The 27,121-nt window shown below is 39.7% G+C and overlaps 1 protein-coding gene across 1 annotated transcript in view; it reads right to left on the bottom strand.

Moving 5' to 3' along the window:
* Positions 1-3,853: 3,853 nt before the first annotated feature.
* IFT81 (intraflagellar transport 81) overlaps positions 3,854-27,121 on the bottom strand; it is a 37,691-nt gene continuing 14,423 nt past the window's right edge. The window contains exons 9-18 of the mRNA XM_069870958.1: positions 26,468-26,563; positions 24,347-24,493; positions 16,076-16,225; positions 14,952-15,080; positions 13,871-13,960; positions 12,763-12,849; positions 11,545-11,616; positions 11,369-11,454; positions 6,691-6,736; positions 3,854-5,762 (exon numbers count right to left, since the gene is read on the bottom strand). Of these exons, the coding sequence (XP_069727059.1) occupies positions 5,580-5,762; positions 6,691-6,736; positions 11,369-11,454; positions 11,545-11,616; positions 12,763-12,849; positions 13,871-13,960; positions 14,952-15,080; positions 16,076-16,225; positions 24,347-24,493; positions 26,468-26,563 (1,086 nt within the window). The 3' untranslated portion in view covers positions 3,854-5,579. The remainder of the gene's footprint in view (positions 5,763-6,690; positions 6,737-11,368; positions 11,455-11,544; positions 11,617-12,762; positions 12,850-13,870; positions 13,961-14,951; positions 15,081-16,075; positions 16,226-24,346; positions 24,494-26,467; positions 26,564-27,121) is intronic.

The raw sequence follows: 27,121 nt of genomic DNA, 5'->3' as shown, positions 1-27,121 counted from the left end.
AAACCTTAAAAATTTTAATTGCAGAAAACCTTTAGAATTTTGTGGGGCTTTTTTTTTCCGTATGACTCAGTTGTAAAATTCATAAAGAAGAAACTGTGAGATTAATTCCTTCATTATTTCCCTTACATGGCTATTATTTGTATGTGATTCGTATGCCTTTATGGTTTTGTTATTGTTGCTCCCTGAGCGCCAGGCATATTTTCTATTCCATTTCAGGGAAAAGAAGTAGAGGGAGTGAAAGGAATTTATCTTTGAAAATTGGTAAGATCTCATTTTTCATATTCCTATCAATTATTTTTCTCTAGTATTAGCGGAACATGCAGGATTTGGCTTTATCCCATTGCAAGAGCAGACCTAATTAAGTGCTCATTGTACAAATGAGTGGTTTTAAAACTTGAGCACTTGCAATAAAATTTAGCAGCTTAGAAATGCCATGTTATTTTGCAATGACAGCTTGGACTAAAGAGTCTAAGAGTCATTGGCTTCAATAGATCCATTTGCAGGAAAAGAAATCCAGTTCTTGGCACTCAGCAAATACTGGTTGTGTGCATCCTCATTTACTTTCCTCAAAACTATGAGGAATGGAAAGGCAAAAAAAGGTAAAAATATAATTCTTTTCTATAAAATATATAAATAATGTCTTTAAATACATGGTGATGCATAAAGTTGTATGTTAATGATAAACACTATAAATACTCCAGCACTAGATTTGTGCGAGACAGCCTCTCCTAGATGTCTAATGAAAATCAAACCATATTGCCAATGACTTGAGTTTCTTGATTTTTTTGTACTGAGAAAAGTTTCCACAAACATCTAATTTTTGTTATAAATAAGGCTGTGTCTAATGGAACATTGATTTGTCTGGGATGAAAGTAATTATTTTAGATAAAGATAATTAGAGTCCTTTTTTATTCGCTGTCTTATAAATCTGATGCTGGCCCTTTAATTCCTGCTTGTTCAGTCAGGAAGAAGAATACAGAGCTAAATCCAGCAGACCTTATTTTGGCAAAACTCCCACTGAAGTCAGGGAGGGTTTTGTGAAAGTAAGAACGACATGATTTGTCTCACAGTTCCTGGTGATTAGTTGGAATAGGTTCGCTCCCCCCTCAAAGAGCAGAGCTCCTCACCGAGTCTGACATCGCCGCGGCGCGCTGGCTTACGGTGGTTTTTTGTCTGTAAACAAGAATGATGAAAATCAGTGCAATGCAATTGTGAAAACTGCCCTTTCTCCCCTCAATGACCTTGGAATAAAATGGCTTGTCTTGGGAGTTCAGATACTGCTACTGTGGCAGTAATGCCCCAGCAACAGAGACACCAAGAGTTTGGAGAACCCATTTTAAATCCACGCTGAGAATTTAAAGAACTCTTTAAACAAGGTGGAAACAGGTCACGTTCTGATTATTAAAAAACAACTACCCCTGCGGGTGTTGCCCAGACAGGTGGCACCTTGTGATAAAATTGTTGATTCATGAAACACTTCCCCTGTGGAACACCGGCCCGTCAATTCAACAGATTGCAGTCGAGAAAGGCAGTGGAAGAGTTAACAGCGTTCCTCCAGCAGGAAACCCACTGCTACCACGATAAGGCAGGGCACTCCTTCAGATGGAGCACTTTATTTTTTTCACTTAAGTCTGGGCAAATTCAGAGCCAATGAGAGAAACCAGACCTGCAAGCCTCAGCGCTCTCCTCGTCCGCGGACAAGATGACAGAGTAACAGCTTCCCACATGCCACCGTGTCAACGTGTCCTGACCTTCCTCCCAAGGGACGCTTTTCGGGTGACAGCACTTCGGCCTCCGTGGTCTTTCAGTCATCCATCTGCTCACCTCCACGTGGAGGCTGGCTCCAAGCTCGCCAAACGCTGTCAGGGTGGCGATTTAGGGACAGGACTGATACTGCCAAATCGCTCGGCGTAGATCCCTCACTGGGGGCAGCCCCCAGGTAGTGAGCGATGACCGTTCAGGGATCTGAGGAGGAACAACTTTGTACCTCATTTCCAGTTCCTGAACCAACCAGTCACTTAGCGAACAGATTTTATATTGCTTATTGCGTACTATACTGTCCGTGCTTATTAATCAGAATATCCTCATTGTGAGGATATTTTCTAGGCACTGAACTGCTGCTAAATACTTCTGCTGTTGCTGTGTTTTATAACGGTGAGCAACATCCTACTGCAGGAAAGTCTTATCAAAAAAGCTCTGGAAATCAGCATATTTAAACATAATAAATGCAACAGCAGGACCTAACTTTCATGATTGTGGGCAACTATATGCATGTGACTTCATTAGCAGTAACATCCATGTGAGTAAAGACCTAGGAATAAGTAATCTTACATTTGGGCTGCTTCAGGAAGCCTAAGAACACTTATTTTATTTATTATAGTTCAAATGGGAGTGAAATGGTACCACAATATAAACAAATTGATCTGATATCCAGATGGTGAGATGGCTGGCCGTGTAACGTGGCAGATGCAATGTTTTCTCGTGCCCATTTCTGATGCTTGTCACTACTCCATCTCTTAGGTCCACGCGGAACTTGCCTGCTGCTCTAAGGACAGCTGAAGTCAACATGAGCGAATAACTGCATGTATAGTAATTCTCAAGCTGGGCTACTTCAGCATCCAGTTCTTGGTAGAGGTGAGGAGAAGCCTTTTGAAACAAAATCAGCTGCTGCTCATGAGTAACTGCTCAGATCAGTGTTCCAACTGGAAGAAATGTGGTAAGTGCTGAGGCCCCAAATTTGGCTGTGTGCTTTTTTTTTTTTTAATTGAGGCCTTCACAAGGAAAAGGCAGGTATTTTTCCATACTGCACATTTCATCTTATTAGTTCACCAGCTAGGCTGTTAGCAATAACGAAGTAAAAGAAGTTAGAAGTAAGCTTTTTGTTGCAAGTTAAGAAGTAAAGATAACTGAAATACAGTCAAAGATTTTGGAACCATCCCTTCATGAACTAGGTGGAAAAGCCAGTGAACAGAATCCATTAAAGCAGCATTTATTACACGTCCACTTATATAAAAAGCTAAAAATAGTGTTTCAGCTTTTCCAGTTTTCTTTTCATAACAGTTATTATGATTTTCTGCTTCATCTCAGAAAATCATTTTGCTGCTGCTGTAGCATATAATCTGTGTGCCCTTTCTTGGTGCAGTACAAATGGCAGAACACTAATCAGACCAGAACAACAATCACGTCATCTTTGAGTAACTAGCAATAAACTGTTTTTACAAGGAAGAATGAAGAACTATTTTTAGGGTAAGTGGACAGAAAAAAATAGAAAATTCTTATACTTAATCTTACCCTACATCATTGCTGTGAACTTTGAAACATCACTCCTCCTGGGCAGCAGACTAATTAATCTGTGTAACATCTTTGCATAAATGGTCTAGTTAAATAGGGGCTGCAGGGTTTTGTTAAAGGTTTTAACTTGACATATATAAAACCCCTTTCTCCCTGCCCTGTCTGGTGACTCTGAACCACAGGCTGATTCCTAAATAATGCAAATACCCATTTTGGTGATTATCCCATGTTTTCAGCATGTCTCCTAACTAGTAGTCTGTTGTTTTACTATTCCTGGCAAGCCTTCAGCAAAACCCTCCTTCCAGTGTCCAGGTATGTGACCGTAACCTTTACCAGCTCTGCCGGCCCTGCAGTGCGATGCATGTGAAGTACGGCAGGAGCAGCACAGGGCCAGCAGGGACAAGATGTCCCCACGCTGTATAGTCTACACACGCCCTCTCCCTGAGCTTCTCCCTTTCCAATCGATCTGGCTTCCCTTTCGTGCTGTAAAGCCTCTTCTACTGCCGTGTAACCAATGCACGGAAGCATTGGGCCACGGCAACGCAGGACGCTCTCCCCACCTGGACAGCTCTACCTGTGCCCGCACCCTACACCACCACCTTCCTTCCGCACTCACCAAAATGCACGTAGGGGTCAATGCACCGCTTCTCCTGGTCCTGGGAAAGATCAGTTTGCAGCTGTTGGGAAAGACTATCTTCAGCTATTCAGCAGTGTGGGAGGGCGTACATGAGGATGTCCTGGGAATCTATAGATCCGAGTCCCACTCCTTACACATATACTGCAGTTTAGAACCTTTTGGGGGGTATGTGAAATAAAGTTCATTAAATGAGCCATTCAGACCTCTTTTGCCTGTGGCCCAGCAAGCTACCTGTCAATAACAATTTACCTTCTTTCAACTGAGAAACATAAAAAAAAAAGTACATACAGTCAAAATGTAGCCATCAGAGTTTATTTTAGTTCTGTTAACAAATATATTTAACACAAAGACAAACTCAGAACTATGTGTTACCATACTCTCTCAATATAGAAAACAGCAGAAGATCCCAGAGTAATGTACCAGAGAAAGCAAAATTTATTTTCTATGCCCTGAAAATACATTTTACTTCAGGGAGGAAAAACTAAAAAAAAAACCTCAACCTATCTAGACACTCCGTAAGCCCAGAGAAAAGCAGATGGGAGTTCTGGTCCCACAGACTTATCTGTCTGCTTCTGATCTTTGATTGCGGCTAAGAGGCGCTCATGCAAAATGATGAAGCGTGAGGGACAGTTTCAAGCCTCACCTACATTCCTCTTACCCTGGGCCAGCTCTGGGTCTCATGATGCAATTTTAAGGGCAGTGACAGTTGCCGGTGGCTCACCGGTCAGAGCCAGCAGACTATCAGCCTTCCCCAACTACCTGTTCTGCACACCCTACAGCCACCGCGCCACATTTCCATCCATTGGTAACTGTTCCATCCCTGGGATGACCCTCTCTGGGCAGCGTAATCACTTTGGAACACCCTGCACAGACCAAACAGTCTACATCCTCACAAAACTCAAGATATCCTCAATGGAGGAAGCCTTTGGTTGACCACAGTTTACACTTTCAAATGGGCAACTCGGAAAAAAAAACCAGAAGAAAAAACCACACGAGTTAAAAACAACAACAAAAGAAAATGGAAAAAGCTCTGAATCCAAGTAATTGTTCTCAGAACCTACTCCTGACGCTGTAGCAGTGAACTGTCTCCTGGAAGCACAATCAGTTTAATTCAACCGTGCAAGGAAAGTCTGACTAGGAGTGTGCAGGCGAGGTCTGGGCAGCCCAGAGCGAAAATGGCTCCATTCTTGCCAGTCACACTAGATGAATACAGACAATAGGGAAGGAGAGGGCCAAGCCAGGAGGGTCGCAATTATACAATATCAAGTCCCAGGCCTCGCAAAAATGTAACCTTAGTGATACAGAATAAGGAGCAGAGCAATTACGTGAGTTTTCTGTGACCCTGGAGAAGGATTTCTTTTCCTTTGATCTCTCTGCAGATGCATGCCATTCCCAGCCTCATAAACCAAAGATTTACGATGAGGTTCACCCTAGTGCAGTTCTCGTAACAGCTCTTCCTAACCACGTTACGTTGTTACGTAAACAAGGGAGGAAAAGCTTCGCAGAGTGGTTAGTTGCTCTCTTTGCTCATCCACCAAAACCAAATGATGTACAACAAAATTTATGCAAAAATGATGAAAGCAACAGTATTAGCAAGAGGTTACCTTTAGGAAGCCACACTGTCCTCACGATGGTATCAAGGAGGAAGAATTCATAATACAAGCCTGTCTTTACCTCCTTCCTGAATGACTTGACCAATGGCTGTTTGATTCTGTTGCTTCAGAAAACATTCTCTCTTACATTCCATTAACTGCTCCAAATCCTGCCACATTTTCATTTGCTTCATATTTGGCCCGTGACTTTCCCGTACAACTTTCTGCTTCTCTCGTAATTTCTGTTAAAAACACAAAATATTAGATTTTTTTGAACAGTTCTACGCCACAAAAATAGTTTACATAGGCAGCTTGGAATGACAAAGGTTTTTATATGCTACTGACACATTATTTTGTTCAAGTTGATAACACTCCTTGCAAGCAATAAATGCCTTAACACCTGGGACTCCAATATCTGTTTTGTATGGACTAACAATTATTTCAATGTTTTAAAGCTGTCTAGATAATATCTGAGAAGTTATGCTAAAATCCTGAGTTCATCTCCCTACAGAGCTCTTGTATTACCAAACTGCAAGCTGCAATGGATTCGTATCATGATATTATAAACGTGGAATTAATGTTTTCCAATTAAATGTATTCATAGCAGCAGCCCAAACCTTTAAAAATCACTCACAAACTCACTCATACAAAGGGAACTAAAATAAGGATATTTGGTGTGAATCAGTAAGGCTAACCTCATCTGTGTTGACCTGAACTCCATGACAGATTAAAAATGGACAACTGCTTTGTTTAACACTGCTGTGCTGATGATCCCCTGGCCTTTAATAACAGCGATAAAGCTGACAGCCTCAAAATTTATTGTCTTCAACAGGTTGCTTTATATACAACATAAAATTTGAGCTGGCACAGTTTGTTATGGCCATGTTTCAGCTTCTTATCCAAATGGTTTTCAGGGAATGTGCTGTCACATTAAGCTGTTTGACTGTCCTTTACAAGCAGCTCATGCTACACCCTGCAGGAAATCAAGCCCTGAGGAGTGAGCCTGATCTCTTTTCAGGGTATTAGTTACCAATGCCAGCAGTAATGGAATTTTCTTTGTAGGCTGCAACACTCTTTTTATAAAAGACCAACCACAGTCTTTAGGAATAAGCCCTGCAAAAAATATGAACTATGCACTATTTTTACAAGGTAAAACCCCTCAATTCTTACCTTCCCAAGGTTTTCCTGTTCAAGGATCATTCGTGTATACTGTTCTCTGAAGGAAATACAAAATAATTTTATTATGATTTTATTTGGTTCTATGTTACAGGACAGAATAATGATGCAAAAGTGGAAAATTATGAAAGTTCATAAGGTTTGTAAATGAGATAGAAAAGAAAGCATGAAGAAACCTCTTCGTCGTTGGACAACACACCCCTTGATATCAAGGATCAGATCTCTCCAATCCTCTCAGCTGTGCAGCTGGGGAAGCGGGATTGGATAAGTTCTTTGATCTTTTTGAAGCAGGCATGATTACAACTCCTTCCAGCTTGAAGACAACAGCAAGATGATTTTGGATAAGACATCCTTGATCCCTTTTTAATAATGCATTTATCCTGGTGATGCTCTGAGGTCAGCCAGTGGCCTCACTGTACAACCACCAGAGTTTATGAATCCACAGCCCTTAATTGCTGTGAACGTAGCGTTACAGTGAGTGGGAAAATACAAGAATGAAGGGGAATAGTATTTCACCTCAGGTCTGACCAATCCAATGACTGCAACAGAACTGCTGTGCGTTCCTCACTTTCAGAAAACAGCCGTCACATTTAGGTGCCTAAATATAGGCTTAGAAATATAACTGTTGACATTCATTATTCAAAATCTTGGCTGCACACCTTTGTCTGAAACGAGCGGCTGGATCACTTTCTGACATATGTAAACTTGATACGTGAAACCTGACAATACAAGATGTGAAGCATAACAGCAGGTTCAGATACATTACTAGGTACTTAACTTTTTTTGAAATGTAAGAAGAAAAAAACCTTTTCCCTGATCCACTGGGAAAAAAAAAATCTATTTTTATATTTCCTGTGTAACAGGTACACTGTGAGGCTGAGAGATTGCTGGTGGAACACGAAGTAACCTGCTTCATCTAAAGAACTTTTCCAAATTGCTCAGGGTAGAAGCACATTGTGTAGAGAAATCCTAATCAGCCTTCGTGATACTGGAGCATGAAGGTTTGTTAGAGCACGGTGAGCAGCCATGTAGCGCCAAGGCACTGCGGTTCTTGTATTCCTTCCATTTCTACAAAGTCCTGCAGGCTTTCAGCTGGAGCACTGGGAGCACTGGGCCACCTGGTCCTGCAGAATGGACGTGCGAAGAATGAATCGGGATCATTTTATGATCTCTCACTCTTGGACAATTGTAGCCGGAATAAATCAGAGCCGTCTTGAGGCTGCTCCAAGTGCTGCACTGCACGGCTGATCCCTAGCAATCCTCACCAAATCCAAGAGGTGGAAAGCCACATTGAATCTTCTTATTTCTACTGGCACATGGCACACGGTCACACGTGTTTGGCCTCAAGAACAGACTTGAGTTTTTTTTAAGTAGAGCTTTCAAAGTAATGTCTTCCTTGTAAGTTTTTCTTTACTATTTATAATGATGACTGGAAAGAACTCAACTTAATAACTTCACTTAAAACCCCACAACCTTCTATTTTTAGATAAGAAAATTAACTTTTCACATTCCTAAGAAGTGACTCCACGGAACAGAGCGTTTATATTCAATAAAGAGGGTCGGAATTAAGACATTTTTTGTTCAATATGTTGTTAGGAAAGTACTGTTCTATTTATGGTTCATTTTTACTCCGTTTACATTCCAGTGCCTGCTGAAAAATACATTTGCATTCTAGAGGATGTCTAGAAAAAAATTCGATCGCTTTATTTTATATTTTACAAAGACCTCCTACTGAACTTTGCTGTAATTCATTTAAATGTGATGGGTCTGCGACCTCTTACAGAAGGTCAAAAATGTGTATAGTCACACACAGAGAGGATAATGTCTCCAGCTCCTGTGCCCACAGTTAGCAAGTGAAACAGGGACAGCGGAGAGAGTGGTAATGCTCCCCTCACATTCTCCTCGCCATACCTGGAATTACATAGCTGGAGAGAAAACATTTGGCTTTGACGGCTCACTGCGAGTACTCCCATTGTCAATGTTAATTTCCCAAGTGGTTCAGTTGGAGCATTTTTTGCTTAGTGCCTGCGGATAAACTCCGACCCTCCCCTTCCCCACAAGGCCATAAAAGGACAGTGCCTGCTGTCTGACCCGCATTTCCTCTCAGCTGCTGGACTGAGCTGTCTGGCCTTTCACACTAACGAATATTCACATCATCACTATGATTTTTCTCACAGCCACTTCTCTTTATCCTCCTGCTTTGTTTTGTTGTTTCATCCTCTTTCATTAGATAAATCTTTTCTTTCCTAGAGTCTTCCATTATTTTGTACAATGTATTAAGTGGCATCCTAGCCTCCACTCGCATTCCACCTCCTCATCCTTTTCTTCTCCCACCCTAACATTAGTAGTTTTTATTCTTTTCTTACTCTTATTTTTGCTACATTATTTTCTACATTTCACGCCTCGGATCCTTGCAGCAGGTCTCTGATGAATATTAATGTAGCCCTGCATTTCTTAGTGATCTCTGCCTCGTGTTCTAGAGCTGCAGGAGACGCAGCTCCACTGGCACCAGTGCAACATACAGCATGAAATCTTCTAGTTCATGAAGGATCTGATGGTGGAAGACAACCCCATCTCTCAGCGTCTCCTGAGGGAAGCTCTGGAGTTTTCTCACTCGGTTTGACACAGCACTGTTACCCCTGTCAGTGCCCCCATTCCAGAGCCCATAAAACCTCAGTGGTCAACTACTGCCTTTTTCACTCCATGATGAGTGAAGAAATTGCCTCTGGTGACACTGAGTGACATCTGATCACATTTACTGCCAACTAACGGTGCTTGCCACGTTGCCACCACTGCAGCAGAAAGGTCCAGAAATTGTTCTGAAAGGTAGAAAGCCCTGAGAAACAAAGGTATTCTTGTATCTCCTTTGAGAAGTGAGAGACAACTACTGTCTTTTCTTGTGTTGTCAGCACATTGGATGGTCTGAACCTTTTGAATGGAACACAGAATGATGATTAATTACCTAATTAAGCAGTTCCATCTTTGCTTTCCCACTCAGTCCTGTTTTTAAATTGTTTTGTGAATGGGACCGTTCTGTGAAGCGTTTGGCATGTCGCACGGCAGACAGCACGTGCACCACTGCTCCGACACACGGATTACACAGATGCCAAGCTGCAATCTGTCCTGTCTCTGAAATACAAATGCAGGAATCTAAGAAAAGGCCTTGCATCAATGCTGATTGATGCAGACCGTGAGATGGAGGCACAAGGCAAGGCTGACGCCCCCTCTGCTCTGAACTAACAATTACACACTCCATGGACATTGCTTGGTACAGTAGTGATTGCACCTTTGAGGAGACCCAGTCCTATTCTCAAAACATCGCTGGTTTTGACTCATTCCATTCATTAAAAAATTAAACAAAAATATCTTTGATCAAACCCAGAAAACATGAATTTTAAAAATACCATTTTGATACATGTTTTTGTGACTGAGAAATGGGAAAAAACAATGACCACTATGTAAAACTAGAGACAACAATTTAAGTTTGTTTATTTTGTTGACAGCTAGGATCTAAGAAATTTTTGGGGATGTCAAAGATAAAACCAGCTGGAAAATGGAATTTCTGTTTCAAGAAAATTTCTGGAATTTTGAAAAAGTAATTATGAAGAATGAGACACAGAATAAAATGTTGACACTATTATTAAATGAAAGTTATAAATGTTTTGGTTTGGATTTTCCTGATACTTAATTTTGATGGGGCTGAACCACCTTGTTGACTTTATTGCCTGAATTTTCTTTCAACTCTTCTATGGTACTAAAAGAATATTTGAACATACACAAAATTTGAAACTGAATACTTTTACAAAAATCTTTAGTATGCAGTAAAGCACAAACCAACCTGTGTGACATGGTAACATTTATGACTTCTCAGCACAGATAATTAATTCAGTCTCATTACCAGGTAAGATTTCAATCTTTGGCAGGACTGCATCATTTAAAATGGAAAAATACTAAAAAAATCATCATCTCAATTCATAATCTTCTCTCCCTAGCAGGCAAAGGCAAGGTGTCCTGCAAAAACTCACAGGACAAGCAACAGTCTTTATACTGGAGCAAATGAAATCAAGTGTAAGGACAAAGATTTGCGTGATGGCGCAGAACGGTGTTCGTTCTACCTCCAGTAAGAGTTGCAAATAGGCGCAAACTAAAATCTATTTAGGATGAGTATATGCAGCCCTCCATTCCTGCATCAGTTATAGTAACTGCTATTACACCCGAAAGAAAGGTACAAGATCTACAAGGAACGGCCAGAATCTGAGGGCACAATCTGGTTGCTCTCCAAGAGGTGTTAGACCTTCTGCCCCTGCACACCAGAGTCTCAGAAGGAAGCCTGGCAGCAGCATCATGTCTGGTAGAGCCACACTTCCTGCAGGACCAAGCTGAAGCACAGCTTCTCTGAGCCTGTGCCAACAGGGGCTGCGAGTTAAAACCGCTATCTGGGGCCTATAATCTCCAGCAGGAAGGGAAAATCTTCTGGTATGTCTGGGAGAACTCGTAGATTTTACAGCAGCATATACTGGAATTCGAGATGCTTATTTTTAGATTATTATGGTGTTTCTAAATTTATCAAGTGAACTCCTCCGGTTCAAATGCCAGTGAGAAAATTCCTAACTTAAATTCCCTTTATGAATATCCTCAAGTTAACACAAAGGAAACATGTTCATATAGTTACCGAATTGCCTTTCGCCTCTCCTGAGGGTCTGAGGATACGTACGCCTTCATTTCTTCTTTAGCACGCTGCAGCTGTATCTCTAGATTCTATGAAGAAATACATGATTTTAAAAATATATACATTATAATTCCCATTTCATTTCAAAATGAACAATTTGGTCCCTCTCGTGATCTTACCCTTTTCATGCAGTTAATGTAACGGTAGTTGCTTTCTTCCTGAGCGCATTCCTCAAGAAGCCCTTTCACTTCCTGTAGAGCAAGAATAAGATTTCAAACGACATCATAAGATGCCCTATGGTGCTATATAAGCCCTGAGTGAACAGAGCTGTTCCCTAAGTGAAACAGGCATAACTCTCAACTGATAATTTCTTAAATGTCTATAAGACAGACTTCTGTAAAACCCAGCTTATAAAGTGGAAGACAGTTGATTTTTTTACATTTGCAGTTTCAGCCACAGTTAGAGATGCTAAATGATTGCTAATGGGCATTTATTATAAGACTGACTTCTAACGGACACTTCCCAAGTTTTCCCAAGACTATGGAAACTCTACTTCATAGTAGGTTCATCAACGGATTCTTTATTTTGTTTGGATTAAGCCATACAAAGGTACATTTAGTGCAGGAAGAGAAATATCTACATATCCACTCACACATTAAATGCACCCTTTCTGTATTTTGATACAGATTCCTGATGTGGGCAAGGCCCTGAAAAACCAAGTCCAGACAAAATTCACAGGAGGAGATTTAGTGAGATAAGGCAGATTCACATAAACATATCTACAGTGTCCCCACCTGAAAGGACTGTGCTGGTTTAAGTACCTCCCCATCCTAAAAATTGCTATAGTTTAAGTCATGCATAAATGACAGACACAGGAGCTCTTTGCTGCACCTACATGGTTGTATTTAAAAAAGATGTTATACGCAAGCCAGTCGCACTTAATGAAGTATCCTTGCCATCAATATCAGTCCATTAATTATACATTGGATCGGTTGCTAATTTAATGAATCTGCTAAATGCACATAAAGATTTGTTTTCACAGATTGATCCTTTTTTATGGTTATTTTTTTCCTAGCAGACACTATCTAGGTCAGCAGGATTTCTGGCAGACACATCTTCTTTTACAATATCCTTGCTAAACAAGGCCGGGTGTCAGTGGATGGGCTGATGTGCTCCGAGCTCATTTGTTGCTATTCAGAACAGAAGTGTGTGACTGTAGCCAGTCCACAGCAGCTTCGGGCGTGATTTGCATTGCTGTGGATCACCCCCGACTCCCTTCCAACTGAACTGGATTTGTACTTTCTGCATCCAGATGGAAGGCAGGGAAAATATTATTCCATAGTAAATAACACGCAGCACAGCATTTATTAACATGCAAGAACGTGCCACTGCCTTACCTGTTCCAGTGTGGAGCGATTGCTCTCTAACCCCGCTGCACAACTGTCATATTGGATTTTTTTTTCATCACATTCTTGAGTTAATTCCTTATGTGAAAAGGGCAAAAGAGTAAACAAATGAAACCTTCAAGTGACTGACAGGTGACACTCAGGCAGAGCCGCACTCCTGCTGCTCTCGCATCCAGCCTCAGCTACTGGCACACTCTGCGGCTTAGAGAAACCCAGCAGGTGTATGGGGATCATCACACAGGGAAACCACCAGCCTCCACCCGCACACACGGATCAGCCGTGTGCGCCACAACACAGCACCCAAAGAGATCTCCTCTCTACAGCATTTTATGCAGTATGTTAATAGGGCGAGTGGTTGCAAGAAGAAAGGAAGAACAATAAAACAAGAGAGATTAAGAAAGAATTAAAATATTTGCTACCTACAGAAAGCAGCTTTCTAGTTTGACGTACACAACAGAGGCCTTGGCTGGATTTTATTTGCTGACACTTTTAATAGAACCATTAAACATAAGTTTTCCGGAAATTTGGTTGATAGATAAATGGATGGCTCGATTTGCTCCTCTGGCAAGGAGCCGACTCAGAGCAGCTGGGGACCTCAGTGACGTTTTTTATTTTTTTCCCAGTTCTCTATAAAATTCTGAAAACAAATAGATAAATCTGTCATTCCTACAGACTAGAATAGGACTTAGATCAATGCAAGCAACTATTTGGATGAGACATTAGTTGCAATCCATTTCAAAAGGAGAACGTTAGTTGAGATCCTTAGTGCTGAGATGCACCTTTTTGAAACCAATCTGAAAACTTAACCTTCCTGTGGTTTAGAACCATGAGTTTTGAAACTTTGCCCAGTGAAGTAATTTTTTTTAATTGCTATAAAGGTCAAAATTTTCACCCTAATTTTGTGCCTACACTGTTGGTTTTTATGAATTCCAGTCTTTAAAATGTTAGTTCTTGCAAATCACCACTGAGCCATGCTGCTATTTCCACCTTTCCTTCAGAGCTGATCCTGTCCTTGTTGAGCCCTACAGGGAGCTGGAAATTGGACTTCTTTGTGGGTCTGACTTTATTTACCCAGAACGAGAGAAGCATTTCTACTCACTTGGCACTTCTGACGCAACTGTCTCAGTTCTTTGATAATAGGAGCGAGGTTTGCCTTCTTCTCCGCCACCATAGCATTCAGCTTTCTTACCTGAGAGAGGGACAAAATAACACTGACAATAAGATACTAACACTACATTTATATCATTAGGAATGTGAAACGGAGAAGAAAATCAAAATACACAGAGAATAATAGAAGTGTGAAGAGGACTGATTGACGTATATGATTAGTTCAGGCCTATTTAACAATGGCCTGGGCCCATCTTGCAGTGGGGTCACCACACATGAGACAAATTCTGCTCCCGTTGTTACAACTCCACAGTGAAGTCCAGAGACAAATTCAGCGCCAGCCACCTAAAGGGCTTCAGGAGTGGGGGAAAATGAAGGAATTGAATAGAGGTGGCCTGAGAGAAAGGAGAAATCCTTACAAAAACAAACTAACCCCTCTGCCTGCATAGGTTAAATGAAGTTTGAAAATGCTAAAACAGTTGCTTTAAAATAATTACTGAAAATTCAAATTTGATCCAACTTTCTATTTCGGAGTCATTCTGTTTTAATTATACCATTTTATTTTAAAAGCGCCCTAATGATTTCAAAGAATACTATTTCACTTTTTGCTCCTTATAATATTTTCCAATTAGAAATTCAAGTTCTGGTTTGCTTTGATGGCTATTTGGGAAGTTGCCTTAAAACATGACAGTTCTAAGGGCAATTCAAAATGAGGCTGCAGAGAAGATATTTTGCTCTTAAGCATTTGATAAAAAAATACTTAAAATGCCTAAACTCCAGCGATTCACAAACATTTTAGAAAAATATTCTGTTACAGATTCAAACCACTCATCCCTTTCAAAAAATGTGCAAATATGAAACCACTTCTGAAATCACAAAGAAATGAAAAACCAAAGGCGACAAGACTTGTTATGTCTAATGTTTCTGAGGGGCAGGAAAGTAGGACTTATATGCACATAAATATAGATGAAAAGAAAATTAAAAAACCAAATAAAAATATTAGACTTGGGTTTATGTGCTGAGGAACCACATATTCAAACTGAGGAAGTACAACAGCTATAGACAAAAATCACCATTTCAGACATGTTGTCTAGCGTCCGGCCTTTCATTTCATCCATTTCACTCTTTACTGCAGATACTCTTTCCAGCTCCTCCTGGGTGTAACTGTAGCCAGAAATACCTTTCTTGTCTTCAATTGCTTGCTGTAGAGACAAAAAATAATTGCTGAGTGTGAGTCCATTCACCAAGTAACACAGCAAATTCCTTCACAGAGCCACTATAAGAAAGTGGAAATGGTCAGCACTGTAATCCATTTATTTTAAAAGTGATTAATAATCTAGCTGTCACAACAACTAACTTTATATCCAGTGCCTCTATAGCAGGGTAATATTCTGTGTAAACACACCAAATCCCTTGGTCACCCAGTGCCCAATGGAATGAACAGAAAGCTTCCATAAAGGGAGCCTGCGCTGCAGGTCAGGCTGACGGATGCGATACGTAAAATCCAGACGCTTTAACTGAAGATGTGGCTAATCATTTTTTAAACAAGCGCCAAGCAAAACAGCAGGAGTATTGCTGAGCTGAAAAGGGAATCTCTTTGCATTTGGGATGCATGTATATTCCTTAAACGCTTGCAGTTATGCATAGGGGAAATCCTTCTGCTGTTCTGCCTTAGAAAAAGCATTCATAGAGTTTTAAATCTTTCACTTACAGTGAAATGCTTTTTCTTCTAAATATTCCAGGGTCAAATGCTTCCCTCCTGCTCGCTCTTTTTTTGAAATTCTTATACATTTTGCAGCAGTAACTTGAAGCCCTCTTGCTGTTAATAACTTTCAAAGCCCTTACTATGTATGTGGATACCAAAAAACTAATTTAAGAGTCAGCCTTGCTCTGGCTGGAGTCAGTGAAGATTTAGCATTGACTTTAAAAAGCAGGGCCAAGCCCCTCTGTCTAAAAAGAAACTGCACAGCAGCCGTGACTGCCTGTAGGAATCAGTTGCTGAACAAGAAGTACAGCAGCTTGGCACAGTCACAGACAAAAATAAACTTTATACCCTAATGACTCTTTTATCAATGACAGCAGGAGAGCTGAGGATGATACACACTAGAATCTAACAAAACAACATCCATCTTATTCTGTAGGTGTTATCAGGGAAGGAAAGGTGATGGACTGTAGGAGCGGTAAATGCTTGTACTACCAACTGCTGCTGAAGAGCCTCGTGGCGCTGTTTTAGAAGTTCTTCGGTCCTCTGGAGGATACCATACTCAGCTGTAATTTCTGCTATTTCCAGTCGCTTCTTTTTATAAAACGTGCTCTTGCTCCGGAGCTTATTAACATAGAGTTTGAACTGGAATGAGAGACAACAGAAGTACCGTTTAACTTAAAGCAGAAAAAGGGCCTCAGACTGTTGCTATGTAAAATGTAATAGACTGCATATTGAAGATTAAATGTTTAGAAGAGAGGACTGGAATTCTGGGTTCCCAGGGCGCATTTATTTTCAGCTCTGCATTTGTTCACTGAGTGAGATCAAGAAAACCAGCTCTGTTGCTTTCTGTCCCAGCTCGCTCATTTCTAATAGTAAGATCGTTTGGTTCTGCTCACCACCGTTTGACAGTTAGGAAAGTAATTACTCTCTGTAAATGTTCTGAGAATCACAGATAGTAAAAAATGTAATAGTCATTTGCACTTGTAACAGAGCAGCAGATGAGCAGTGTGTAGCCCCAAAATGCTCCACAGACCTTGGAATGTGATAAGAAAGTGCAGAAGAACGGGAAGAGGGCATGGGAAAAGACTGTGTTCTTTTAAAATTGCTGTCTCTCAATAGTTAAAATTTGTTTTTCCCTTTTCTCGACTCCTGCAGATCTAAACCCTATCACTGGCTAAGTTTTTAAAAAGAGGAAAGTAAAAGCAGAATCCTTGCAGAGAAATGCAACACATATATATCTATATATATCTCACCCAAATCTGAAGTAATGGAGAATTTATATTTTCATTAAGACTAAGCAAAATAATACATACCCTTACAACAGCAGCCTTGGCTAATTTACATCTGAATTTGTAGTATACATGTAGTATTTCTCTTTGCCTTAATGTTTTCCATCTGTCAAACAGGTTTAGCTCTTATTCTTATATTTTACGTGAGAGCTGAGGCAAATGCCGGTCACAGCTCAAAAATGCATTCAGATCCAGAGATGGAAAGCAAATAAAATTTATTACAGTAAATGATGTAAGGACAGGCTTTAGAATGTCACTGGATGAGGAGGGGTTCAGCGTGTGCAGAGCAAGCATAAAACAGGCAGCCCCACACAGAAAAATAAGAGTCCCACTACCACTGAGACAAGTGTAAAACTCAAACCCAGAACTTAGACTTTGAAATTTACAATAATGTGTCTTTTTGCAAAAATATGCCTCTCCCTTCTAAAGAATAAATCCCCAATCCCAATGTGACCACAGCCTAAGAACCCCCAGAGTAACTGTATGTTCTATAAAAAGTGTCCTGGGCTAAATGCCCAAAATGAAATCAACCCTGTTCATCTGCCATCCTGTGCAATATCTAGGCCAAAGCTGCTTCTCTCTTGCTATGCTCCAGAACTATTTTTAAAGCCAAAAGCTATAAACGTTTTTGGTGAAAGAACAAACCCACAAATTACTCAATGTGCTCTATGCAGATTGGACTACGTGTGGCTTTGGAAAACCATTTTACATTGTGCATGCTACCTAGGACAAGGGTAGACAAGGTCACCCAAGCCACAGCTCCGCGCAGCCGAGGCAGCTCTGTTACAGTCACACTGCCTTTGTTATGTTATTGGCACACTTCGTACGGTATTCCCAGAATCCATTATTTTTCATAGCAAATTCAAAGTAAGATCCTCTTAGTTAATGCAAAATGTATTTTTATTGCTTAGACAATACCAAGTTTTCTGAGATTTTCAAGAGGTTATAAAAGCGTAAATGCAATCTCTCCAAATAACTAAGGAAAATATAAGGGAAGCACAGTCATCTGTCCAGATCAAGTAGTTCCCAAGATTTTCCGTTCGACCAGGAGAATATAGTAAAGAATGATGTCAAGGATTAAACTTACTTAATATGTGACCACATGCAGCTGTCAAATCTGAACAATTTTCTGTCAGCTTATCCCAGGATGAAAAGCAAACTATTATTCTCTTCACTTCTATAACTACTTTGAAGGTCTTGAAAATAGCTCAAGTGGGAGGTAGAGTATTTGCATATTCAGTACTAAAAGCATAATGTGTTTCACAATGGAAGTCAAAGGATTTTGTTGATTAAGGAACTGATTCCACCAATGTTCTATTATTAGTTGATTAAGTTAGGGCTATATAATAAAAATTTAATCCAAAACGAACTAACAGTTGCTCACATTGGCAAGCGAAACCTACTCATCTTAGGAGACTGATGTCTTTCATTGCAATCTCTGGCTTTTTAAATGCAAACTAAACCTTTCACAAATCTTTTATTGCCACAGATAAGGTAAATCAAGATATAAACAATAGTAGCAAAAGGATAATATATCTAGAAAATCAATTAATAGCTCGGTAGAATTTTCCAAAGACTTGATCTACTCCAAACACAGCAGAGAGCAGCCCCTCGAAATCTCACTCACTGAAGACAAAATCAGGTTTCTTCAGCCTCAAAGCTGACAATCATTCCATAGCTTTCCAAAAATTACAAATAAGCTTCCTGTAAAATACCAGTGCTTCCACTTGTGTAAGCATTACTCCTGAAACTTTACACATCTCATGCTCCCATCTATAAGTGGATGAAAAATCAGGCCCTTAAAATGCTACAAAACATTGTATTTTGCTGTGGTAAAAAGTCTTCTAAATAATTTGGAGAGTTCACAAACAAATAACATTGTCCAGCCATATCACTTTAGAGTTAACTAACCAAAAGGAATCCATTCCTGAGCAGCATCATTTTCCCACAGACCAGGTCAACTGCTCTTTGCGTAAAAACTCATCAGGCTCAACCTACAGGATTCCCATGGATCCGTCAGTGCCCACAGTGAGGTACCATTCAAGGCTGTGTCCACTAGTAAGCTTTTCTTTCTCAAGCAACTTAACACAAATAGTTATTTAAGCTTCAAAGATTAAATGACTGGACAAGAATCAAATGCTGGCACTGAGTTAAAGTAAACAAGCCTGGAGACCCATGTTTGCTGGCCGAGTCAGAGCCCCCTGAGATACAGAAACTATCCAAATGAGAGCAAGCAAAGACTACGCTTTTTCACTTGGCTATTTTTATAGGTGACTGTAACATAACAGCCGTGGAATCTAGATTATGAAACAGACTGGATGAAAACGGGACTCTGATCTCCCATACCATGACCTGCAGCCTGGGCTGATTTCCTGTATGATGCTGCACTTTTGAGAGGATCCAGCAATGCTGGTAATTCATGCTTCTCCACTTCATACAATCTGAAAGAGATTTCTGTCACCAGACTAAGTCTTACCACGCTTTTGTGGAATAATTAATTATTATGACAATTCTAAAGGCGACAAAATTGAACCACAGCTATTAAACTGTTTCTCCAGGGATAAGTTACTCCTTCCAGGAAAGACATAAGCATGTTGACCACACGCTTCAGTGCACTGCTGAGTTGGGATCAAAGCCCAGCTCTGCTAATGCTCAGTCTCACGCTTTCGCTATAAAGCCTGTCATTTCATCTCCTTAAAACTAACATTTGCCCCATGTGAAGTTTTCACAAGGTTCTTATTCCAAGAATATCATTGAAGGAGAAAATGGAGAAGCTTGTTTGCAGAAAAGAACAAATCCCTGATTAATCCCTCACTTTCAAATCAAATCTTTAAAACCAGTATTTTCTGGATTACTGTATCAATTTGATAGTGTTACAGTAAACAAAATATCCTTTATACAAAATTACTGCAGAAAATAAGGTATTAATTGTCTTTCTGAAATGCATAATCTAAACAAGGTTCCAAATAAACACTTTTGTTAATAAATTTATTTGCATAAGCACGATAATTGCAGGAAAATCTTAGCTGACTGTTTTTATTAGACATTGAGGAACAGATGTTTTAATTTTCTAACTCTACCAATTAATGGGATACAGGCTGTCCAAAGTATTAACATTCTGTTAGGAGAAGTTCCTGATTATGACAGATTTTCAGTATTTCTTCCCAAGAGGCTCTAAACTTAAGCTAGTTCAGCCACTGTTGGATATAGTTAATAACGCATACATGGAAGGACAAACTTCTAAAATATACGAGCAGTCTTACCTCAACTTGTTAAACTGAAAGGACCCTACAGCCTGCTCATTAGGCTGATCAATCAGGAAAGTTCTTTCTTTAGCACTAAGCAGGATATTTCTTTGAGGAGTGCTCACTTCTGATCAGGAAAGAAGTATTAAAGTAGCGATTACTAATCATTTGGATCAATCAAGAGTATTTTTAATGAAAAACCATTTTCAGTTATCACTGAAAACGCACAGATCAATAAAAACGATGATTTATTCTTGCCAGCAGGTGCTGAAAGAGCATTCGGTTCAGCGCAGATTTGTCTGAATCATTGCATACATTTGGCTAAAACGATAGTTAACTCATAGGAAAAAAGCTTCTGGCTCCTCTAAGAGTCCTACAGATTTGCCACTTTTATTCTCGCAACCTGACTACCAGCCACCCTCCTATTTTTATACGTAAGGAGTCTTTGACAGACAGGAGTATAGCTGTACCTGGAACCTTAGCAAAAATTTAAGGGAAAGGTAGCAAACTGAAAGGATAATATAATCTGGGTCCTGGCTTAAACCATTTAATGTGCGAGTTGTGAGCTCCTTTATAACTACTCTCTTAAAAACCCATGTACCTAGTCTGGAGCTAGAGAACTGGTTCTGGTGGATTCAGGTGGACCCGGCCGTTTCAGAGGAAAAGTGACAAGTTCTATGGTTCGAGATTGACTGCTTTCTCCATTTGCAAACTGAAATGGTTTTTATATTGGTTTTACTGGGGGGCAGGTAGGGATGGATGAGAGTTTGTACGAAAATGAATGTGCGAACCTTGCGTACCTGTTAACAAATGGACAGGACTTGCTGTGCCACATTCTCAAAATTATATTCATTTCAGCCACTGTAGCTAAGCACAGCTATGACACTGTTCTATCCTGATGCCTTGGGAAAGTCGAGGTTCTTGGGGCCCTATGTTGAACTCTGAAAAGTACAATGCATTGTGTAAGGAGCTAAAAATATCACAGCTTTACCTAGGATCACTTGTAATTGAACCATCTAGCCTTCCAAGTGTCAACATTTGACTCCCTAATTTTCAGGATCTGACAGCTGCAGCTAGGAGTCTGCCAACTTTGCCCCATGCTCACTGCACTTTGTTTGAAGTCCTTAAAAAGATTTCATGATCCCCAAAGCAGACAGTTTATTCCTACTTTTTTGTGTGTTTGACGTAAATGAATTGAGCATTCCCTGCTGTTTCTTCTAAGTTCCATCTAGCTATGCAACCTCTCAAACCAAGTGGAATGCTGTAACATCCCTTTTTATGATTACAGAAGAAAGCAAAACACTAGCACCTAAAAGCATAAGCCAGGATTGACCTTTTGGTGAATAAAGTGCTAAGACCTGGAGATCCCAACACTGTTATGGCTAAACAAGCTAGGAAGGCAACAATTCTTCAATTGCCAGTTCTTGTGAGTGCCATGATATAAGAGGATACAGCAAAGCACAACAAAATACAAGAAGTACTGGGTGTAGGAGGAAAATAATTCTTTGACTTAACTGTAACATTTAGATAGGTTAAACGTGGCAGGATTAAAAGTCCATTTTTCAACTTAAGACAGCAAAACTATTAGTTAACCTCTTTTTTCTTCCTTTTTGAGAACTGAGGAACTAAATGTAAAAGGTGCGTGACTGCAACAAGAATGCATGAGGAAGCTCTTGGTTGTCAGAGCACTAAGTGAAGGTTGATGACTGTCCAATCTCCCTCTGTCCCCACTGAACACAGGTATTGCAACAGTGATGCACCATTACATTAATCGACAGTCCCTTACGTATTGGCTCAAAGCTGGAATAACAGAGCACTGAGCCAGAAAACACAAATTTAAAAGCATAACATAAAAGCAGGAGGTTGTCTGGTGAGTGATGAACAGAGACTTTTAATGATGAGAGATAATCTGTTCACTTCACTTTTGCTTCATCATCTCCTCCCTGCCAACTTACTTCTCTCATCTATCAGTCCTGTCTTCTCACAACCTAAACTCTGAGGCACGACTGTTTCTCCAAGAGGCATTTACAATGTACTTGAAGGAGATATAAAAACTGATATGCAGTACCAAGGTCCTATGCAGCATTTTTGGCAGCAGACATTTACAGAAGAATTAAGTATCGTTATCTCCATTTTCCAGATGAGGAAACTGCAACCTTCAAAAACAGAGGTGATGAAAATCATGAAGAATTCAAATCCCTTCCTAGTTTTCAGCCATAGGAAACACTCTTTACTACTTTACACTGGTACCCTTGAGTAGCACTACTGCAAAACCAATGCAGTAAAACACAGGAGCAGAACATGGCCTGTATAACACTGGCTTGCTTAGGCTGATGTGCAGAAAGCATTTCACAGAACAAGAAATGCTTCTTATGAAAAAACAAACCCTTCTTAGTTCAAACTGATGGTTTGGTCCAAAGCACTCAGTCATTTATTCTTTTCTCCTCAAAATGAAGACTTGAAAAAAATTCAAAAAGTCAAAAGCAGAACATATTTCAACAAAAGGAATGCAGCTTCTGTTCAAAATAGGTCTCCTCTTTTTTCTGTCCTCTTGTAACTCATATATTTCATTATTAAGGCTCTTGTGTGGTTCCTCTTGACACAGTTTTCCTCCTACCCTGCCCTCCTTGCATTACTATGGATCAGAGCATGTTGTCCCTCTCAAGAATATGCACAACATAAATTATTTCTTACCTTACAGTGCACTTGTAGATAATGTAAAACATATGTCACTGTCTTGGTAACACATTCTTGTTGATTAATTAAACACTTCTTTCCCATCACATGTCACGAAACACAGACTGTCAGCTTTCTGTTTTTATTTTCACTTACAAAGTTGTCAAAGACTCTAGCAACATGCCCGCTGGGGCTGAAAACCTTGTAGCAGAGAGAAAACTAAAGCAGCTTTCTTCTTATTGCTGCTACCTATGGAACACCTATGGGATGTGTAGAGTAAGCAATAGTAAAAGAAATCAACATCCTCATTTTCAAAGTCTCTGTGCCATCGCTTCCACCTATAGTTTTCATCCTGATTTACAGGAGAGGAGAAAGGCAAGAGGGCGCGAGTGAAATATACGGATTCCATGTTACACAGGAAGCCTTTATGCCTGGATGTACACATACACGTTTCCATACGTAGTTTACTCTTCAAGACTACTTTAAAAGACAACTGATTTTTGTGAAGCAGGCATGTCCTATGGGATCAGGAAGGGAGTTTCTTCTACAAAGGGCGTTCCCTGTATTAAGTAGCATGTAAAAAAAGCACAGAAACAAAGAAGAAGAAAGCAAAGAATGCTACTCTTGATAAATGATGGCAGTGCACATGAAGACAACACGTGAGGGAATGAAAAGATACATTAAGTCAGAGAATTATACAGCTTTTCTGAACTGAGAAAAATTATCTTCTTAAGAAAAGTCGATTCATTTTGCTGACAAGCCACCACCCAGCTGCAGCAGCCTTATCCTTGCAAACTTTTGAAGAAAAAGCTGCTTTGACAAGTACAGCCTCAAATATAACTGTGCCAGAGCTACACCAGTTGTGCTAAGTGGAAGTCTGGATGGCAGATAAACTTCAGGAGGTGCTGGGAACTTTTTTAAGTAAGAACTTCTATGAGTAATAAATACAACATGACTAACTGTTTTTCTAATACCTGCTGGTATTGTGCTTTGTCTTCATATAGAGAATGGATAGTAACGCAGATTTTTATTACACATCAAATAATTAATTCAATCCGCATGACTTATTACTTGAACTCTTAATTCCTTCGTTAATCTTGTTGCCTTTTCTAGTTATTTACCGTCACATACCACTGTAATGATACCGACATTGTTTTGTCTGAGTTTGGAGCCCCAACTTTAGGGGCTCATATACCTTGCAATCTATTAGGTACAATGTGAATAACTAAAATGAATAACTTGACAATAGCTACAATTTTGGAAAGCATTTGAAAGCACTGGACACTACTGCACTATCTGCACATTTTAAAAAAGTAGTCTTCAAATACATTCATTTTGGAATTTGATGACAAAAAAAAGTGCATAAAAAAAACCCAGGGGCCAGTCTATTGCCCTGCTGAAGCCACGTAGTTTAGCAATATGCCACGAAGATGGATAAGATACTGTAGAAGCAGTTCCTGCAATGTAAAGTCAAAAGGAAATTGTGTGCTAGCAAGAATTGATCCACCTCCTACAAATTTCCTCTTCCTTATTTCCACTGCTACATTGCATACCTCATCCCCCTTCAGGACTTCAGAGCCTTTCAACTCCTGGGCCTGGCTGGTCTTCTGCAGCATCTGCCTCTCAGTGCTGGACATCTCCTCCTTTGCAGCCTGAAGCTCCTCTGCCTTGGCTTCCTTCTTCCGGGAAATTATAGATGCCTGCACAATTATTAAAAACGCATATAGGAAAGTAAAGTGAAAATTGCTTTGTTTACTCATTAGTAAAATGTAATCCATCAAATTTCAGGCATTGCACCACTGAAATGACATTTTAACTGTCAGAAACTGATTTTCACTAGGAAATGCAAGTATGCCTCTTTGCAAAGAGAGAAAAAGCATTGATTACTCATTACATGCAGTAGGTTAAATCACAGTCTCATTGAAGCCGACTGCAGACTCCTAACTTTCATCAGTATGGCTGAGATTTCAACCACACCCTTCTTTCCCAAATTCATGTTGATGTATTTTATATTTTAGATTTACATTTCTTCACCTCATTTTTTTCTTTTTCATTGAAGAAAAGGGTTAGCATTTTACTTGCTCCATTTCTTCTATTCAGCCTCTTTTTGTGCCTATGTAAGATGCACCAACATGGCTTAATTGGAAAGTTATCCAAGACTTCACAAATGTCATAATACAGATTTTTATAACTCCAACCTACTCCAACCTACAGAAATATGTTATACTAACAGCAGAACCAAGCCACTAAATCTTGGCAAATAACTACAAGACGATGAATAAAGCAATACAGCACAGAAATAGTGTATATTACAGATATTTTTTTTTAGTCTAGAAGATAAACCACTTAAACAATAATATTTTAGACAAGGCAGAATATTTAATAGCACCTAACATTTGACCAGAAGTTAACAGATTTGGGAACATAAGCACATTAGTTCAGGGGGAATAAAAGCATTTTTATCTCGCCGAAGTACACTATTTAAAAACATTTTAAAATAACACAGCACGTTAATTTAGATGCAGACACATGAGATTGGAGGCACCATTGGTTTCTTCACATGAAAGGGAAAATTTAAGAAAAAATGAAGCAAAATACATGCTGGGTTTCTCACACTTAGTTAAAAAGATCAGGTTTATTCCTAAAAATAAATCTAATAGGATTCTGCTGAGGTAGGATCTCCACTCTTTGCTTCGTGAGACATCTGCAGTGACAAACTGTGGTACAAAATGTATAATTATTTTATGAAACAGAAGCCAATCCCTAGCAGAACAAAGCGAAGACCACCATACGCTTTGATCTCACAGCAGGCAACCTGAACTCTTGGAGTGGCTCCTCCACTGAACACAATTACATCAGAAGCCAGGTGGCCTTTGGTACCAGCACACTTTGTAGCAGGTTTTTCTTTGGGAAGGAAGAGCATCTCTCACAAAACAAAATGGTGTGTTTTATATTGCCTGTGTGACTAAACTGCAGTATACATTTTATCACAATATTTTCCCTCCCACTGATAGATTTCACTTAAGCCTTTTTATTTTTGAAACCGTCACCATCAGCATCATCATGAAAACGTTCAACAAATTTAGCAGTGGTACAGGTTGCCCGGAAAAGAAACCAGTCACATTTCTGCATAAGCTCTGAAAATCTCAAGAGTTCATAAATCCTTTTGATAATTTGTGAATTTACTAAGACTAGAACAGACAGCTTATTTTATAGCAAGGCTATTTCACAGCCTCAGGATGAAAAAAATCAAAGAATACCTTCTTAACAGGTCACACACCAGCAAGGGGTGTAACTCAAAGCAAGCCTTGCTTCCAGGTCTGACTGCAGCAGCCACCCCACACGTTGCCTTTTAAGAATCTGTCCACAGCTGGAGCTTTACCAAAACAGCTCCTCCAAAACAATCCTTCTGGAATTACTGATACAACTGAAGGCCAACTCCTAATAGCCTAAGGACAGCAGTCAGTACAAACCCACTAACGTGACTGAGAGCAATTGTTTGACTCAGCCCTAAACATACATATGTTCCAAAGCTATTTATTTTCTTTTTGCTTCCACTATTATGTATTTCTACTGATATATGCTAAACAAATTAAAGAAAAAAATTCTGTATGTAGAACAGGGGCTGAAGTTGCTCTACGGCTTCTGCTTAAAAGATGTTTGCTGCTTCTTACCTGTTGGCGATACATGGAAAATTTACTGTCAATTGGCTCATATTTCATCATTCTTTTCTCAATAAGCTGATTGATTTGTGCATTTACTTCATTTATCTGCAAGAGAGAGAAGAGAACTAAGGAAAGGGAGCTTTATTTCTTCATTTTATCCAAGAATTAAATGCTTTGCAAATCAGATTTACAATCCAGCTGGATTTTTAAAACGGAAAGAGACCCAAAAAGCTCAATGAGTCATTAAGTATTGGCCAGGAAGAGGCTACATTTTTGGATTTCCAGTTCTGTGCCTTTATGATAAGGCAGAAGCAAGACATTGGCCCTGAAAATGCAGTAAACTGGTGTATGTGGAGAGAAAAATGCATGGGAGTCGGTGGAAAGATTGATGTTGTCACATACCACGTGAAAAATGTAATTTTATCAATATTAACTGAAATTCCTTTTCTCTCAACCATTTATCAGAAGTTTCAAGGGGAGCAAGTAAAGACTAAGTGATATCAAGTTTCATCACTACTTTGAAGAGTCACAGACCATCATGCTCCTGCTCTATGGAACCTCTTCATTACCGACACACAATGCATTTGTTTGTCTATAGTCTCAAATAATCGATCTTCATTCTAGCTGAAGCTTTACTGCATCTACATCAGCACACTGATTTCA

This window comes from Phaenicophaeus curvirostris, chromosome 17 (genome assembly GCF_032191515.1).
Source record: "Phaenicophaeus curvirostris isolate KB17595 chromosome 17, BPBGC_Pcur_1.0, whole genome shotgun sequence".
Taxonomy (NCBI): Eukaryota; Metazoa; Chordata; class Aves; order Cuculiformes; family Cuculidae; genus Phaenicophaeus; species Phaenicophaeus curvirostris.
This window is presented reverse-complemented; position numbering and strand designations above follow the sequence as displayed.